At 51.0% G+C, this 17,720-nt stretch overlaps 7 protein-coding genes across 7 annotated transcripts; 3 read left to right on the top strand and 4 right to left on the bottom strand.

Moving 5' to 3' along the window:
• Positions 1 to 428: 428 nt before the first annotated feature.
• J4E82_004220 (uncharacterized protein) lies at positions 429 to 1,652 on the top strand (the record flags this gene model as incomplete). The annotated part of the gene is made up of 4 exons (XM_051730499.1): positions 429 to 458; positions 549 to 984; positions 1,051 to 1,077; positions 1,138 to 1,652. The coding sequence occupies 4 exons, from the start codon at positions 429 to 431 to the stop codon at positions 1,650 to 1,652; spliced, it is 1,008 nt and encodes a 335-aa protein (XP_051589838.1).
• A 368-nt stretch (positions 1,653 to 2,020) lies between these two features.
• Positions 2,021 to 4,981, bottom strand: J4E82_004219 (uncharacterized protein; the record flags this gene model as incomplete). The annotated part of the gene is made up of 7 exons (XM_051730498.1): positions 2,021 to 2,583; positions 2,635 to 3,398; positions 3,559 to 3,608; positions 3,656 to 4,559; positions 4,613 to 4,709; positions 4,767 to 4,788; positions 4,841 to 4,981. The coding sequence occupies 7 exons, from the start codon at positions 4,979 to 4,981 to the stop codon at positions 2,021 to 2,023; spliced, it is 2,541 nt and encodes an 846-aa protein (XP_051589837.1).
• A 503-nt stretch (positions 4,982 to 5,484) lies between these two features.
• On the top strand, positions 5,485 to 7,915 carry J4E82_004218 (uncharacterized protein; the record flags this gene model as incomplete). Its single annotated transcript, XM_051730497.1, has 6 exons — positions 5,485 to 5,547; positions 5,627 to 6,319; positions 6,377 to 6,696; positions 6,755 to 6,884; positions 6,998 to 7,215; positions 7,267 to 7,915. 6 exons carry the CDS (start codon positions 5,485 to 5,487, stop codon positions 7,913 to 7,915), a joined length of 2,073 nt encoding a protein of 690 aa, XP_051589836.1.
• A 628-nt stretch (positions 7,916 to 8,543) lies between these two features.
• On the bottom strand, positions 8,544 to 9,459 carry J4E82_004217 (uncharacterized protein; the record flags this gene model as incomplete). Its single annotated transcript, XM_051730496.1, has 4 exons — positions 8,544 to 8,636; positions 8,692 to 8,741; positions 8,793 to 9,278; positions 9,327 to 9,459. The coding sequence occupies 4 exons, from the start codon at positions 9,457 to 9,459 to the stop codon at positions 8,544 to 8,546; spliced, it is 762 nt and encodes a 253-aa protein (XP_051589835.1).
• Positions 9,460 to 10,426: 967 nt separating this feature from the next.
• On the top strand, positions 10,427 to 12,574 carry J4E82_004216 (uncharacterized protein; the record flags this gene model as incomplete). Its single annotated transcript, XM_051730495.1, has 1 exon — positions 10,427 to 12,574. The coding sequence occupies one exon, from the start codon at positions 10,427 to 10,429 to the stop codon at positions 12,572 to 12,574; it is 2,148 nt and encodes a 715-aa protein (XP_051589834.1).
• A 215-nt stretch (positions 12,575 to 12,789) lies between these two features.
• On the bottom strand, positions 12,790 to 14,658 carry J4E82_004215 (uncharacterized protein; the record flags this gene model as incomplete). The annotated part of the gene is made up of 4 exons (XM_051730494.1): positions 12,790 to 12,877; positions 12,938 to 13,506; positions 13,606 to 14,266; positions 14,333 to 14,658. 4 exons carry the CDS (start codon positions 14,656 to 14,658, stop codon positions 12,790 to 12,792), a joined length of 1,644 nt encoding a protein of 547 aa, XP_051589833.1.
• Positions 14,659 to 16,391: 1,733 nt separating this feature from the next.
• Positions 16,392 to 17,327, bottom strand: J4E82_004214 (uncharacterized protein; the record flags this gene model as incomplete). Its single annotated transcript, XM_051730493.1, has 5 exons — positions 16,392 to 16,446; positions 16,501 to 16,906; positions 16,964 to 17,039; positions 17,096 to 17,140; positions 17,199 to 17,327. 5 exons carry the CDS (start codon positions 17,325 to 17,327, stop codon positions 16,392 to 16,394), a joined length of 711 nt encoding a protein of 236 aa, XP_051589832.1.
• Positions 17,328 to 17,720: the final 393 nt, after the last annotated feature.

The following is a 17,720-nucleotide window of genomic DNA, read 5'->3' as shown; positions in this document are numbered from 1 at the left end:
ATCTGACGCCCAAGACCATACAAAAGTTCAAACACCGACAAATCACGTGAGCACACTAACCTCAAACCCACCGACCATGACCGAAGGATGTAAGCGTCGTCTCGGCGCATCGGCAATCCATCATCTCCCGAGCCGAAACAGATGCAGCTTCCAGACTCACACCGAACGCCTTCCAGTACGTTAGGCAGCAAGGCAGGCATGGACATGCGCTGCCTACTTCTGCCTGGCTGCAAGCGAGGAGCAGAAACTCACAAAACAGGAGATGCGTGTATGCGTCGAACTCTGTTGGAGCGCCTAATGGGCGAGCACTTCAATCCTCAGTGAGCATATAAGCTCACCTCGTTCCATGACAATGTAGTATTCAAGTTCATTGGTAGTAATTCATATCTTGCACCCGGAAAATATTCATCACAAACGGAACATTGAACATGGAGCTCAAGCACGTAGCAATTCTCGGGGTATGTCTACTTACCCATCTGACTATCCTTCATCCCAGTATACCCAGACGACGTGCGAGCCTTTCAGAGTTAACGTTAGCGAAAACACAGGCAGGGGGAAACGTGGGCAACACCATTATCACCGAACTCCTCAAAGACGGAGCCCGATTCACCATCACAGCCATCACGCGCTCAACATCGTCTTACACACCACCTTTCACGGCCATTACCCACCGCACTGTAGATTACACGTCCTTCTCCTCTCTACAAGCCGCGTTTCAGGGCCAAGATGCAGTAGTGAACTGCGTCACGGGCGGTGCTACGCACTACGAACCATCCAAGCTCATCATCGACGCTGCGGTTGCTGCAGGCGTCAAATTCTTCTTCGCCAATGAATTTGTTGGAGATATCACACGCAAGGAGTTTAAAAGATTGCCGGAAGCTTTTGTAGGCTCCAAGTGCAGGATCCGGGAGTATCTAGAGGAATTGGGGATGGAAAAGAAGTTGACGTGGGCCAGCTTGAATGGAGGGCCGTTTTTCGATATGTGTAGGTTTTCCTCTGAGCATAGAGGCCTTGCTTTTCGTAAGAATAATACTGAATCATCTACCACAGGGCTCATGAAGGGACCCGCAGGCTTCGGTAAGCCATCCTATTCATATATCTAACTCACTAGTCCAATCAGCTCACTTTCCGTACCAGACATACCCAACCAACACGCTCGTATCTACGGTGCTGGAAATGAACCCTTATACTGGACCCCTCTTTCAACAATCGGCCTCGCAGCTGGCAACATGCTCCGCAACCCTCTTCCTATCGCCAACCAGCCCATTCTCATCTGTCCCTTCCCCCACCTCACGCAAAACATGCTGCTGCGCACCCTGGAAAAGCTTCTTGATACGTCATTCAGCGTTGAACATGTTGATGTGGAAAAGATTCATCGGCATGCATTAGTCGTGCTGGAGAAGTGGAAGGAAGGTGGTGAGCAAGAAGCGGGAAAAGCGCAAATGGGCAAAGCAGTGAAGGGATTAGCGATATCTAACCAGTTCTACGGAGGCGAGGACGATGTGAAACATCTTGGCCAGGCTGTTCAGAATGAGATTGTTGGTGTAAAAACTGTGCAGGTGGAGGACGCAGTAAGGGATGCGCTGGAGCACTATGGGAAAGAGTGCCAAGTTGTCCAGCGTATGTTCAATGTGGAGGCTTGCGACATCTAAATTGTACATTGCTGTCAGCATGTCGTTCAGGCTTGTGATATCATCAGCATTTCTGTGCTAGAGACGGAGACAACAAAGTGGGATGATATCGATTAGGATTAGGAGCAAAAACAAATCCCGTAAAGAAAGCTTTTGCATACTATATCGTATAATTTTTCATGTTTTACAAGCGTATAGTGAGACTGCTGGTGCTGATTGATCAGCAATACCGCTATCTATCCATTTATCGTCTGGAATGACTGCTATCAAGTGGCCCATGTCCGCATCTCTTTTACACTATGCTTCTGTACGTACGCAACGCACAACTCCAATTAGCTACCACCGTACCCGTGCATTTGATAACCGCCTTGATCTCCGGTCGGGCCTCGCTAATGTCCCAGATTGGAATCCTCAAACACCGCCGGATCCCATTCCCATTGATCGAAAGTTGCCTCGTAAGGATTTCCATAGAACAGGTTCAGTGGCTGACCGAAATCCATTAACCCAGCGTTAGGATCGTTCAGGTATTCACTTCCGGAGACATCGTCAGAATAGAAGTTGTCTGTGTTGGATTGCGAGTAAAAGTCGTTGCTATTGGATGGATCAGTGGTTGGCCATACGACACCCGACTGTTGCAACGCAAGAGGTTGACTGTACGACTGGTATTGCTGCTGCAACTCCAGGCTCGTGTCTTGTACATCGCGTTGTTGTTGATGCTGATCAGTCGGCTGTGGCTGAGGTAGTTGCCGATGGGCCGCTTCTTTTTTGCTCTGCTTATTCAACACTCTAGCCACAACGTTGTATGCGCTCTCGCTAATTGCGTCGACCGATTTCATCGAACTTAGCCATCGTATAAGCTTGTCGACGCAGGACGTGACATATGATTTTTCGACCGTCAAGTGGATGCCGTCCAGCGACAGCTCAAGAAGTAGGACCGTAAGGGCTTGCATGACTACGCATGGTGATTAGCCATGTCGATTACTATAAGATCGGACAGGCTTACTCATATGGACAGCACACCACCACGGACCGTTCTCGTAATACCATGCAGGGTTTGGGGGGTCTGGCAATATGGAGGTGATATCCAAGGCTGCGCCTATGCAGGCCCCCGCGGTTTTCTGGTTGAATCGAATCGACTCTTCGCTCTGTCCCTTTATGCGCAAATCCAACCGGCACAGACAGGGCCGAGTGATGCAGATCTTAGCGCTGTGGTAGTGTAGATACAGTAGCAGCTGCTCTCGACTCAGATCGTGCCCTGACGCAGCGGCAATTGCTGCAGCTGGACCTCGAGACAGCGAATGCAAAGCCCAGGTTTCCAATTCGTCAGATAGCGAAGCGATCTCCTTCTGCGCAGCCTTCCAAGACTTGGCAGACTTCTGCGCGGAGTATAGACCAGACAGAACTTTGTCCATAAGAATGTCGAGCCTAACGTAGGCTACATCGAATGGATCCAAACTCGCATTGGTTACGGTCCCACCGCCAGAAGATTCGGAGACCCGGCTTACTGCAGAAGATATCTCATTTTCACGCAACGGTGTCTCCATTTCAGTTCCTTTCGCGCCCGGTGGTGGTACTGTACAGTCTATCGCACTTACAGTGCGAGGACGTCCTATTATTGAAGTAAGGACACATTCAATGGAGTAAAGCGACCACCAAATCTGGGCTAGGGCCTTCCTCCTGTTAAGAGATATGGAAGGATTCTCGTGTCTAAGGTGCAGACCTGCAGCTTGTGCATGGCGGATGGCGATACCGATCATGTACCAAGCTCTGTAACCTCATCGTCAGCACGCGTACATGTCGCATAGTTGACTGGGCTTTTATGCGCACCCTAAAGGTATTCGCTGTATGTTACGTTGTCGTTTGTTATTACAAAACAAGGCGAATACCTTGAGGGTGAATTTCGCTGTGTGATTGTAGTGAGACGTACCTGCTGACATGTCCAATCGTCAGATAGTACAGAGAGAGAAGCCCGAACGCCTATATTGATATCAGAGCTTTTCATTGTGTTTTCAAAAGGAGCCTACCTGTATCGTTGTCTGATCCGGTTGCGTGACTAAGGTATTGATGGACTGAAGCTGCAATAGATGTACTGCTCTCCACATATACACTAAGTGGTCGTGGTCGTCGGCCCGCCACTCTGCACCGATGAGATGTGAGTAGCGTGCACCGATGGCGAAAACGAGGTTCATAACAGCTTTCCACTTTGGACATACGACCAATGTAGCACTACTTTGATCTCTCTTGAAAAACGCGTGCAGCTGGTGTTCGAAACTGTCACCTAGGATTGGGAATGGGCTGTGTACGACCGCTTTATAGTACTCGAAAAGACGATCGGCCGTATCAGCAGAAGGTATGACATGTGGGTCACCGATATCGATGTCGATGTTGGATTTGTCAAGATAGAAGTAGTAGCCGAGGAATTGGTCATTGTCGGATGATTGCCGGTTGTCGCTGTGCTGTTGACGCCCATGGAGTGCTTTAGCACGCTGATTGAAGGCATCTCCCCCTGCCCCAGGCGGCCCATATGAAATATCAGAGGACTCGCCTTCAGGATGTTCGATCTTGGTTTCGAGGGCTCGGAGCCATTGGACTTGCGAGTTGCGACCCACGTAGCCCATGTTACCTGCGTCTTCGGTGCGCAAAATGTCCTCCTGGACAAAATCCAGGTCTTCGTTGGAGCCGACAGAAGCGGAGACGTGAGCTTCTCCACCCTCTGCAGAGGTGGTACTTAGAGCGTCGTCATTGGCAAGAGATGATGAAGCTCTCCTTGCCCGCTTTCCACGTGATAGCGCAGGAGTTGGTGGAGGAGGAGGCGTGTCATCTTCGAAGGATACCAATGTTTCCTCGATCCTCTTCTTGCTCGCCTCGTCGAGCTGGCTGCTGACATCGAGCAAGAGCTCGGTCAATGCGTGCGATTTGCGCTGCGCTCTTTTACTTGTCAGACAAAGAAGTAGAGCAGATAGGCAATGACATGGACAGACCCTTTGAGGCGATCCTTGCGCTCTAGATCGTAGTGACAACTATGGTGGTGCTTGTCACAATTGCCACAACGCGGACGAGTACCAGAGCATTTGATCTCTGGGTGTAGTCAGCAAGCCGGAGCTGGGCGAGGTATAGACAAGAGTTCAGGCCCACTTCGTTTGCGACATTGAGTGCACTAGCGGAAGTCAGCGCCGGCCCAATCGGAATAGTCAAAGGCCTTTACTTACGGCTTTGCTCACTACTTCGCTGCGGGCTCGAGGGGTTCGTGTGGCGGGCGGGATCTGATAATTCTGGCCGGGTATTCTTGGAATGGCCACCTTTGGCTCCCGGGAGTTGGAGCCCTCCGGCGGATAGCGGCTGTGGTTCATTTCCTCCGCTTGCAGTTATGGTGGTGTTAGAGAGGGGATGAAGAGCGCGTGCAAGACACCGACGTCGCGACCTGAGCCAGCTCGCGCACGGGCACGGTATCAGCCTGATCGAACAAGAGAAGAACTAGGGAAATATGTCGTGGTGACGGAACGGAGCATTGCAGTGCCAGGCGTCTCTATGCGGCGACATATATGGGACTGCCGGGTAGTTCTCGAGTCGAGGAAGGCGCTGATTAGGTGCGGGCATTTGGGCCGTCGCCTAATGAGCGCCTCTGTGTGGGCTACCCAGCGGCGAGATGGCGACGTCATGTTGTGTACAAGTAGGCAGGCTCATAGGCGAGAGGAAAGAACTCCTAGAGCGCTGGACCACACCACATATAACAACAGATTGCAGAACGCAAAGCCACCAGTGTCTGGCAGGTGAGCCACTGTCTATGGACCGGAACTTGCCCCTCTTCAGTCCTCTCAGCCAGCACGCGGCCTCTCTTCGGCGGCGTCCTACTATGAGCCTGCAACATATTGTGGGCGCAGGAGCATGCAAAGCTTGTCGCGGCCGCATCACAAAGGTAGGTAAGGCCGTTGCTGGTTGTGCGCGAGCTACCTAATAAAATTTACCCGGACTTGCACGTAATCTAACGTGTCCAGTGTTCGACCGAACGTCCCCAATGCTCAGAGTGTCGGAAGCGGCACACGCCATGCAACTACGCTCAGCCTCCGGTCCGGCCCGTCGCTACCACGCGCAGACACCATGGCCAGGTGCACTCTGCGGGCACCAGCCGTGCACTCGAGCGTGTCTTCGCCCACCTGCGCACCCGGCCCCTGCCTATCGCCCATGAGACACTTGGCCAACTTCGTCGCGGCACTGACGTGCATGCGGTTCTACGCTTCCTCGAGTATGGCAGCCTCCGCCTCCAGCTCATGCTGGTCCCGGACACGACTTACCAATTCACCCTGCCCTATCTTGCTGACATGATGCCACTGTTTGACGGCACTGACAATCCGTATCTGACCTCGAGGCTGTACAAGGCCCTGTCGCACGAGACTGCACACCATGGCACCGAAATCCAAGAGCAGACATACCACGCTATCTACCACGTGCCCTATCCCGGCGCCCGCATGTATGATCCCCGAATGTCCCCAGACTCCCTGAGGCCCTCGAGGTGGACATCGATCAGTCATGACGACGTTTTTCTTACTCGCCTTCTCGAGGACTACTTCCTCTATGAGTTTCCTCTCTGGCCCTGCTTCCACAAAGACCACTTCCTCGACGACATGACCACTGGAAGAAATGATTATTGTTCACCGCTTCTTGTTAATGCCATTCTCACCGCAGCCTGCGTATGTTCCATCTTTGTCTTCTCTTTCCTTTTCACTGCGAGTTAACACACGGAACAGCACGGAGCAGGCTCGCTCAATCAGAGATCTGAGTTCTGGAACCCCGACACCTACAGCTATCGGTGCTTGGCTGAGACCAGACGGCTGTGGGAGCTGCAACATTCGCAGCAAGTGTATAACCTTACATCCGCCCAAGCAGCCACCATCCTAGGCCGAATTTATTTCGCCAATGGTATGGATGAGATGGGGTGGACGACATGGACATACGCGCTAGAGCTTGCAGATAGACTAGAGTTATTTGCTAAGGCTGCGGAATACAAAACCGAAAAGGATCGCGTTTCAAGAACCCTTACAGCATGGGGCATTTTTTCTCAGCAAGCGTATAAACTTACCCGACCCCTATTCTTCCCCACATGATGTTCTCTGATATAGGTTCAGGTTCTCTTGTTTTTACCTCATGAAGCCCCCACTGTCCCGAATTCCGCCTGAGGATGGCTTACCGGACTATCGAGACGCACAGAATTTCTTTGGCGAGATTTGGGTCAAGTACCCTCTTGCGACACATCTGGTATGTTATAATCTCCGAAGGAGCTAGTTCCTATTGAGTTGTACTCAACACTTAAAGTCTACCCTGAAGGTATATCCTATGTTGTCTTTCCAGTCCTGTTGACGAGCTGCTAGACCCCCATCCATCTGGGTCAGACTTTCCTGGCGCTCATCAAGCTGAGATGCATCATGAATGACATAGCTGGAAAGGCACTCCCAGAAGGCGACAGACAGAACGATCTTGGCCTTCAGCAGGCCGGCCGTTATCACACCATGCTGGTCCAATGGTTCTATGATCTGCCAGAGCCACTGCAATCTCACAATATTGCCATGCCAACGCAACTTCTCTTACAGTAAGGCTTGACTTGTCTCGCATGTGAGAATAACTAACCTTTGTGTCACAGTATGCAGTTTCATAACCTCGTAGCTATGACTTTTCAGCCGTTCCTGCAGCACGAGACCCCTCTCGACCAACCGCACGATAAAGGAGCATTCGAGGTTGATGCCGGCTTCAGCCCAGCGCGATTGTATGCCGCCTCCAAAGCGAGTCTTCAAACGCTTCTCCACATGTTTTACCATCGTCACGGCTTCGAAGCATACTATATCTTTCTACTCCAAATCTTCGTTCAGCTGGGCTTTGACTCGATAGAGCGCCTGCGTACCCCGGAGGCGCGGCAAGAGCATTTCCCGGCCATAATGAAAGCCACCAGAGCTACACTCATACTGTGCGCCAAGGGCTTGCGCGACCAAGGTCGAAACTTTTTTCTATCCGAGCTCGTGTTCCGCATCCTGCGCGATAAGATGAATCCTGTTGATGTGAAGTTGCTCAAGGACTGGGCACGCATCAAGGACGAAGACAAGAGGGAAAAGTCGATGCTAGAGCACGTGCATAGCGAGTACCCTGTGAATGTGCAGTCGATTAGCTCGAATCCTGCTGACCGACGTCTCAATCGGCTGTTGCAGTCTATGGGTGACCTCAAGCTCCCTAACGACACTGCCGAACCAACGCAGCAAGATAGAACATCGAGGACGTGGCGAAGTATCGTATTCTGACCGCGGAAATAAGGCAAATGACAACTACAATCAACATCAAATACAATTCGCAATATACTATTCACAATGCCAGTTATGACGTTGGCCGTCGGCGTCTTGCTCCGCCAATACGCTCATTACCACACGTTCGAGAAACGCTTGAACTTTCCACCTTGACACAAGAAATCTACTCACTAGTGAGCAGTCATTATGCGCGGCATTGCCCACCACTGGTCTTTTGGATTATCGTGGCAAACTCTTACATGCACTTTGCCCGCAGCCGGATCAAACACCGGAGCCAACAGCATGTTCGTATACGCAAGTACATAGCCGGTATCCGTCACAAAACCTTTCCTCCGCCGTTTAACCCCTATTCTGTTGATTCGAATCGAGAAAACTGCAGCGAACTGCAGTCTCAAAATAGCTGCATAGGCGTATCGATGATGTCTCTGCACGTGCGGCGCAATGGCCCAATTCTAGGTCTGAAGTTCCTACCTAAGTAGGAACTGGTCTGAAGACCGGCTGTTTTCGGATGCGGACCGGAATTCTATTACATACGTCGCAATCACAGGGTGTCGCAATCGAGCCATGTCTGTAACGAAGGTTCGATTTAGCACTGTTCTCGATTTCGCGGGCATCGCCCTTCCCCTTAATGGCTTTTCTTCCTCATTTCCAACTTTCTTTCGCGCTTGTCAGCGATTCGCTGAAATATGCTGCCATCGTATACTGCGCGAATATCCTCCTTGTCGTTGTTAGCATCGGGAGTAAACCAATAGATGATCCGATATATTACACACCTTCATCATCCGACCGTCTTCAGGCCAAAGCGTGATATAAGTCGCAGTCCCTATCCAAGGTTAATATTCTCTCACGCCGCTCAAGAATGGACAATGCTTACATTCGAAGATGAAGCCACACATTCCGATCGGATCATTGATATTCCTCTGCCCCTTCAACACATTCACCAAGTCTCCAACGGTTAAATAGTCTCGTCCATCGGCATATTTTGTAAAAATTTCTTCGAACTTCGAAGGGATGAACCTTCCTTCGGCGTCGTACGTGCCCGTATCGCTGCCGTGCCTCGCTCTATGCACATTGTGCAAGAATAGACGGAAGAAAGGATCCGGAAGCCATCCTGAGCACGTGGGATACGAAAAGTTAATATGGATGACCAAGACGGCGAAAGCAGAGAAGAAAAGCCCGCAGCCTAGGCGGTAAAAACCGACGAAAGTGTCTTGTGGCCAGAGAACACCATCATGATCGCGGTCGAAGAAATCGCAGTGTTGTTGCAGGACTGTTTGATGCGAGTGCTTCTTTGCCCAGTCGTCTTGCGTGCTGCCTTCAGGCGATTCTTCTGACGGGGCGAGGTTTGCGCGCGCAACCGCTATTTGCAATTAGTACAATGGCGTAGTAGCAACACGCTTATTCGTACCTGCGTGTTGTAGACGAGAGTTTTTGCTACTGATATATGGTTTCCTTTCTTCGGTGATGGGTACGTCGTGGATCGAGTAGACAGGTACCCTGTCGTCTTCCCCACATTCCGCATGTCCATTGACTTGGTCCATTTTTGCAATCATAACGGCAACTTTTTCGGTGGTAAATTAGAAAAGTTCTCAAGAGACAAAAGACAGCAAGATCAAAAGAAATGCTCTAGCTGTTCGCCCTTTTGCTGCCACGAAGACTGAGCCGCATGTTCCTATTGGATCAAGGGCTCACCATGACGTCAATGACTCTGGAAACGGTCTTGGTATGGCAGTGCAACATGTCAAAAGCGTTTCGCAGGATTGTGGGCTATGTTCAGGAACATCAAGTCTTCACTGGCGTCAGTGTGATGTGTGCATCGTGGCAATGGGGGCACGCATGTGCGCACATGTCACTCGTTGTTTTGTGGCTATCCTTCGAGATGCAGTTCCGCGGCCAATCATTGGAATGCAACCCTGCTCCTCAACCGCGCCCTGGCTTGATCTTCAGGCACGCATCAAAATTAGACCACTCGCAAACACCCTGCATACCTATGTATACTGTCTGTGTTAGTTTTACTCCATGCTTTGTACACCAAGGTCATGCCAATACATAAGACATCTAGGTTGGTCATCATGCTCAAAGCGCATCATCTTCCGGAGCTACTCTTCTAGCTGATATATAGTAGAAGTAAATGATACCTCACCTTGATGGGGTGGAAAACTCGATATGCTTGAGCGTTCCGCTTTAGACTTGAGTTACTCAAAAGAAGCAGATGCTCATATAAGGACGATCAACCGCATGTGCTGCTTACATATATCTTGATGTGGTGAGGTTAATTTGATGGTTGAAAGGTCGCACCGTTGATTAACACAGTGAGTCCGATTCGGCTAGCGCGATCTCGTGGATGAATGACGCGCATGCACGGGACCGCGGGAACACGCGCCTTCTAGATGTCGCGTCTGCATCGCATTCCTCTATTCAGGATGCAGCTCCACTAACGCGATACCGGGCTACACGTTGCCCTTGTCAAAGATTGCCTCATTCATCTGATGTGAGTCGTCATCCGCCATGTCGTCACCATCGCCCGAGTTCCATTCGTCGCAATTCTCGATAACCTCGCCGCGTCGCATACCCAAGTCCGCGTTTACGTATAAGCAGCTGCACCAGCTCAAGACGTACAACCCCCAGACACCCCTCCGCGTCATCGCGCACGTCGACCTCGATGCCTTCTACGCGCAATGCGAAACCGTCCGCCTTGGCATCGATCCCTCCAAGCCCCTCGCAGTCCAGCAATGGCAGGGCCTCATAGCAATCAACTACCCCGCACGCGCATTTGGACTAAGCCGGCATGTCACTTCGACGGAAGCGTTGAAGCAATGCCCCGACCTAATACTACAACATGTCGCGACATGGAAGGAGGGCGACGAGAAATGGGCATACCATGAAAATAGCTTCAAGGACATGGCGACGCACAAGGTCAGCCTGGACCCATATCGCATGGAGAGTCGCAAGATTTTGAAATGCATAAAGGATGCTTTACCAGAAAAGGAACAACGCGTGGAGAAAGCAAGTATCGATGAGGTCTTCATGGATCTGAGTGCGCAAGTGTACACGATATTGCTGGAGAGATATCCTGAACTGAGAGGACCCCCGCCATACGATGACTCGTCAGAACGACTGCCCAAAGTACCTACAACCGTCTTGGACTGGGCGGCTGACGCGCTTGTTGAGACAGGTGAAGAAGATGGAGAAGACAGGGATCCAGATTGGGATGATGTGTGCATGGTCATCGCATCCGAGATTGTACGAGATGTGAGGAAACAGATCAAAGACACACTGGGTTATACGTGCTCTGGGGGAGTCGCAAGGAACAAGATATTGTCAAAACTAGGATCAGGGTACAAGAAACCAAATCAACAGACCGTTATCCGGAACCGCGCTATCGAGCACTTTCTTTCCGATATGAAATTTACCAAAATCCGAATGCTAGGAGGCAAACTAGGAGATGAGGTCGTCGCAATGTTTGGTACGGATAAAGTCAAGGACCTTGTGGAACAGCCATTGGATCAATTGAAAAAGCTAGGTGATGACACAGGCAGTTGGATATACTCCATCATTAGAGGTGAAGATAATAGCGAGGTCAATCCGCGTACTCAGATCAAAAGCATGCTTTCGGCAAAATCCTTCAGACCCGCTATCAACTCGTTCGAGCAGGGTGTGAGGTGGCTGCGCATCTTCGTGGCCGACATATTCTCACGATGCGTAGAAGAGGGTGTGCTAGAGAACAAGAGAAGACCCAAGAGCATCAACCTGCACCACCGCCAAGGTGCGCAAACGCGGAGTCGACAAGCACCGATACCCCAGGGCAAACCACTATCAGAAACCATACTATTCGATCTCGCCAAAAATCTATTGGCTCAAGTAGTCGTTGATGGGAGAGCCTGGCCATGTGCTAATCTCTCCTTGAGCGTCGGAGGCTTCGAAGATGGTATCACGAACAACAAAGGCATCGGTGGTTTTCTAGTTCGGGGTGAGGAAGCAAAGGCCATGATGTCGACTGGTAGAGCTATAACTGGTGGAGGCGAACCACCAGCAAAGCGAAGAAGGACAAAAGGAAACATTGCCAACTTCTTCGGCCCAAGAGACGAGAAGAAGAAAGATTTTGATGCAGCGAGGGCAGTACTCTGGAGAACACATAGCGAGTCCACGCGAGATGAAAGTGGGGACGAGGCAGAAGAGACAGGGGAAGATCACGATCCATTCAGCGCACAACAAAGTCATGAATTAGACCGACCTTCAACGCCAACGCTGGAACGCCAAAGTTCGGATATAAATCTTTATGCCATAGGAACACCGCCCTCAGCCCAACCTCAGCCTGCTTCCCCCTCTCCACCACGACCACAGAACCACGACCCAGTAACACCAGTCCCTCATTCCAGACCTATAGCCCAGCAAAAATCCGTCGACACATATTTCTGTTCTCGTTGTAACCTCCACCTTCCACCGGCGGACAAGCCCGAACACGAAGACTACCACTTTGCGCTCGATCTGTCAAAGGAGATGCGGCATGAAGAGAGAAATCCCCCTACGCTCTCTGCAAGAAAAGGTGTAGGTGGATCGAAGCCTTCCAGAGGGCGGGGACGACCGCCGGGAAGTGGAAGAGGAGAAGCGGTTGAGAAGGGGCAGGCGAAGCTAGCTTTTGGGAAAGGAAGTTGATAGTTGGGGGTGTTTACGATACGTCAACGTCAACGTTTATGATGATACCTACTGTTTGAGAATCAATGTTTCATACGTCGAGAACTTGTACATAATTCTGCTGTCATCCAGCTTAAAGAGACGTCGTTGACACATGCGCATCATATTAGCGGTCATATGCTACTACATATATTGACCAAATGAGCACGCTTATATTGGTCATTCGGTTGGATTGACTACACAACCTCAAAGTTCAGCCTTACCCACGGCATCTCCTCGCTCCCTTCTGGCATCCTATACGTGAAGTTCCAAAACTCAAAGTCGCTATGTTAGGTTAGCATATAGCCTTCTCTCTGTGTGGACGGTAGTCCTGATAGAACTTACTTGATAACCTCACCAGCTCCGCCAAACAGCCCATTGAATGTAACCTCGGGTTCTAGATCCACAGATCCGGTAACATTGACTTGAACACCCTCTACATCCGCCCAACCTGCTACATCCCTCTTACCGTCCCAGCCGTTCGTTCCCACCAAGAAGGAAAACGCACTTGATGCATTCCCCACCGGATACTCAAGTTGCAAGCTTCCCTCTTCAACCACCACATCCAAAGCCATGCTCTGAGCATATAAACTCATCCAGCCCACACTACCGTCCTGTCTCTTCCACTGCACGACTGCTGGATTGAAAGAGTTCTGGTTTTTAGCCGGGCCGCCGACGACAGTTTCGTTGAAGGATTCAGCACCGATGGTCAGATTAGGGGAGAGGTAAGCCGTGATATTTCGGGGCTCAAAGTCGTACGGTGGAGAGAACGCGGAGGTCCTAACAGTATGTGTGCCTGGAAACTTGGACAGAGATGAGAGCGTGGCGTTTGGAACTAGCGTGTTATGGTAGGGCGCCAGAATGGCGATTAGAGGGCCAATCGCGAAGTCATCCTTGTGACCCATGGCGTATGGCTGGAAGAGTGTTAGCTCTCTCCCTCTCATATAATCTCTGACTTTGTCATGTGTAGGAGATATGATAGAAGGGAAACGGAAATGGTGCTTCATGCATACTTTCTTGTTAATAGGCGCCATCTCCTTACCCACAAGCGTCCACATTTGCAGCGCCAAGATACTGAGATACTTGTTCATGTCGAACCCATAGGCACGATCCCACGGCCCAGCCACATTCTTCATGTCCGCATGATACAATTCGCCCAGTACAGACCAGGTATCGCGAAGCATTCTTGGTCCATACTCGCCCATCAGACTGTCGTTTGGCATATACTTCGCCCAAAGCGTAAGCGCAAACAGCGAAACACCAGCGTAGGTACCAGAATTGAACTCGGAAAGTGTGTTGTCTCGGACAAACAAGTCGATGATTTCTTTCGCGTAGTTTTCGCCTGCGATCGTCATGTTGGAGTCGTTGGCACGGCGACCGACGTAGCCAGAGACGAAGGCGCGCATGATGGAGGGGTTGCTGTAAGCCGGGTAGAGATTATCGTCGTCGACGCCGCCAACACGGTAACTGTCTCCGATGGTGGTGTTGAACAAACTTTCCAGCATGTAATCCTGGACATCTTGGGGGAGTAGATGAGGAAATTCCTCTAGCATGACGACGAAAGTTGTGCCAATGAAGCCGCGCCAGTTGGGATCCCACGAGTTGTAGATCTCAGCTGGGTATTGTTCTGTACCTACGGCTGGCTCCTCTGGATATTTTTGGTAGTCGCCAAACCTTGGGTTATGTTAGTAACAGTATCTAGAAGAGGAATTGAATGACCTCTTTTGCTGCAAAACTCACCATTGTTGACTTTCGTTCTTGAATTGCCCTCCGATGACATTCTTCACGATCCGTACTGCCTGCTCAACGTCATCGGCTTCGTTTCGCGCCAATAAGCCAGCTGCATACCAAACGCTCGCTCTGGTCTCGTGTGTCAGAGCAGCAGCGTCCAAGCTGAACAGGTATGCTCTTTCATCATCGTAGTACATGTCCATCCAGTCCATCGACTCATGTAACAAGCCCGTCGCATACGTTTCCGTATCATTGCGTGAGACTAGACTACCACGAGCAAACACATGCTCAGCTAGGAGCGCCGAAGCCACCCAGAGCCTTGAGATCCCAATCATGCTGGATGTCGCGAAGAGCAGAAGGTAGAGAGTTTGGCACGCGACATGACGCTGGCCATGATGCAGCTGCAGTGATTGCGGGCCAAGCGTAGCATTACGGTAGTTTCTCCGCTATGTTTACATGAAAGCCGAGGGCTTCGGCATATGCTACTGCGAGATAACGGTGACTTCGGCCTTGTTGTTCTATCGCGGTTGTGTTAGGGCCGGATAATTGTGTTGCTAGCGGGGGAAACTGCGGGATTCAGATGCCAATGTGGAAGGCGAGGCTATGACTCGTGGTCACAGATGTGGCCACAGATGTGACAAAACAGCATGACTAACCAAGCTTTCAAGTCGCGGTCTCTGCCGCGATGTGGCTTGTACAGCTCGTTCTAACGAGTAGATTAGACGGTTCCGTGTCTCCTAGATTGCGCGACTAGCTTTCAGAGATCTAACCATGTGGTAACAGAAGGGCCGAGCCGCTTCACCTGCTAAACGTGATGAATCGTAACACCCTGCGAGGCTGCACGATTGCCTTTGACTCTAGACGTGACGAGGCTTCATGAGCCCGCGCAAGTCATAGATTTTTGACCATGGCCTTGTGTTTCAGAAGATACGGACATAACCTTCAGCCTGAGCATATGCACTGCCTCACGTGAGTACGGACAGACTTGAACAGACTTCACTTATAACACACGGCATAACATCGACAGGCACAGTCCGGCTGTCGGCATGAGATCTGCGACAGTCATGTGGGAATAAACTGGAAATGGCGCAAGAGGATTGCCGTAGCGTACTGATGATCGTGTCGATCGGCGGGTAGAGGCTGAACGAGAGATCATCACGGCAAATGCAAGTCATTGTGGCGTTGGGCATGTTGTAACAAGCAAGCTGAGAATCAGTTCGAAGAAGCCTTGACACAACCTGAGTGACAGTGGTGGCTTCACCGCGAGGCTAGAGAGAGCACATCGAGAAAGACGAAACTGAAGCGTTAGCGCAGTGAGTGGGACCGAGAAGCGTCTGGTCGCAACCCGGTACGTGATCAAAATCGCATAGGCGAACACAGTGATGTTTCCTTCTACGCATGCTGTGCATGCGCAGATAACCGTTCATTCGTAAACATCGACTTCGTGGAGCAACGTCCGTGTCGTAGGTATATACATAGCAAGAAAAGCAGAATCCGGAAATTGATGCATTTGCATGATAGTGATAGCCATAAGCGGAATGAATGTCCCGATAGAGGCTATAAGATCCATGGCAATAATTGGTTCCGCATCCCGCAGAGCAAAGATCCAGTCGTATGAGGAGAATGAGAAATGAAACCCAATTTCCCAATTAACGTACATAACATCAGACACAAAAGGAAAACCGGAAAGTAAATGCTCCTTTGGGCTGCTCAACCGGGCTGGAAGAGGTATAGGTCCATGGCTTGAGATCCTAGGGAAACAAATGTCTATCCGGATGCTTTTGGTAATGGCAAACTCCTTACGGTACCCGGATGGTAGAAGATGGATCCATTAAAAAATTAGGTTGGCCAGACTCCAGAGCACCATCCAGTAGCTTGGAAAGAAAGGGTATCTCCGGGCGCGATATATCGACGCAGGAACAATAACAAGGCCGTAAGACGGAGATGTACTCTATCTCGTACTGTACCTAGAGGTGCCGGACTGTGGATTGCGCGATGATTGTGGCTGTTGCGATAGGGGATATTCTACACAAGACATGTCAGTTGTGGAGTAGCGCAACGACCCAAATCACTTACGACGACCATCCGAGGCAATGTAGTAGCCAGGAGCGGCTGCTGCGGCACTAACTGGGGCTTAGCGATAGACCAAATAGGGTTCGTCATAGTAACCAAAATACCTTGGATTAGAGTATGGAGTCGTCTGGGTAGCCGGCTGGCGTCCATATGGATCTGGAGTCTGCGCTGGGTAAGAGGAATAAGCAGACTGCGCAGGGTAATCCCTTCCACTAGGCTGCTGGTAAGATGAGTATGGATCCGCTGGCTGAGTCCTGGGTGCAGCAGAAGCAGGTGAAGTCTGGTATCCTGGATGCGAGCTTCCATACACGGATGTGGGAGTCGTCGTGTAATGGGGATCACTGCTACCATAGCCTGAAGACGCATACGTCGTCGCTCTAGACGACGTTGACGACTGGCGAGGAGGCTGATCATAGGGATCCGCCGCCGCATGAGACGAGCCGTGTTCGTACGGTTTCGTCGGACCCCAATGCTGACGAGCAGCATGTGTACGAGAGTCCTGATAAGCCACTAATGAAGCGTTAGGGCCCCCTGGTTTAGTAGTGCGCACTTGAGGACTATGGCTACCTCCACGTCCAATTTCGCCTGGCTGGCGTTCCTGTTGCCAACGTTGTGAATCCATTTTCAAATCCTGTATCATTTGCTAGGGAGACGGGTTAGCCTTGTGCGCGACCACGGTCCGATGGCGACTCAACATACCGATGTGAGAGTTCGATAAGCGGTTATCCAGTAGCCTGGCTGGCCCTATGTGAGAGTTAGTCTTCCGTAGAGGTGGCGTTGGAGAGAGAAAATAAGTGCGGACCTGGTACTCTCCGGTGCCTGTGCCAGGCCTGACGAGCGCATCTGGGCCCAAGTAGCGCTGGATGTCGGCCGTGATGACTTCTCTCGCGATTCCATCGCCAGGCACAAACCACTGATTTGCGCGCGACATGGTTACTGAGATGCGTGTGGAAAGGGGACGAAAAGAAAGATGACAGTGATGTCAATGCCAGAAATGGGGCCAAGCTATGGGAGCTAAGATAGAGGGGCTCTAGGCACCAAGGTTACGGGCAAAACAGGTGGGTGTCCGAGGTCTATGGTGTCCAGAGAGATTCCAGAAGAGATATGTTCAGCGACGCAGGACGCAGAAGCGGGGTTTTGACCAATATACTGGCTCCTTAGGGGGGTCTGGCCTGTGACAAGTGGACCTTGACGGCGTGGCTGAATGCAGCTTCCTGGTGGGGGCGATCACAGCAGGTACTCGGAAGTAGAGGGGACTACGCTCGAAGCAATATGCACACTCTGACAGGCAATGCTCAGGGTACGGGCGACGGGAAGAGTACTT

Source organism: Alternaria postmessia, assembly GCF_024291825.1.
Source record: "Alternaria postmessia strain BMP 2775 chromosome Unknown scaffold_19, whole genome shotgun sequence".
Lineage (NCBI taxonomy): Eukaryota > Fungi > Ascomycota > Dothideomycetes > Pleosporales > Pleosporaceae > Alternaria > Alternaria postmessia.
This window is presented reverse-complemented; position numbering and strand designations above follow the sequence as displayed.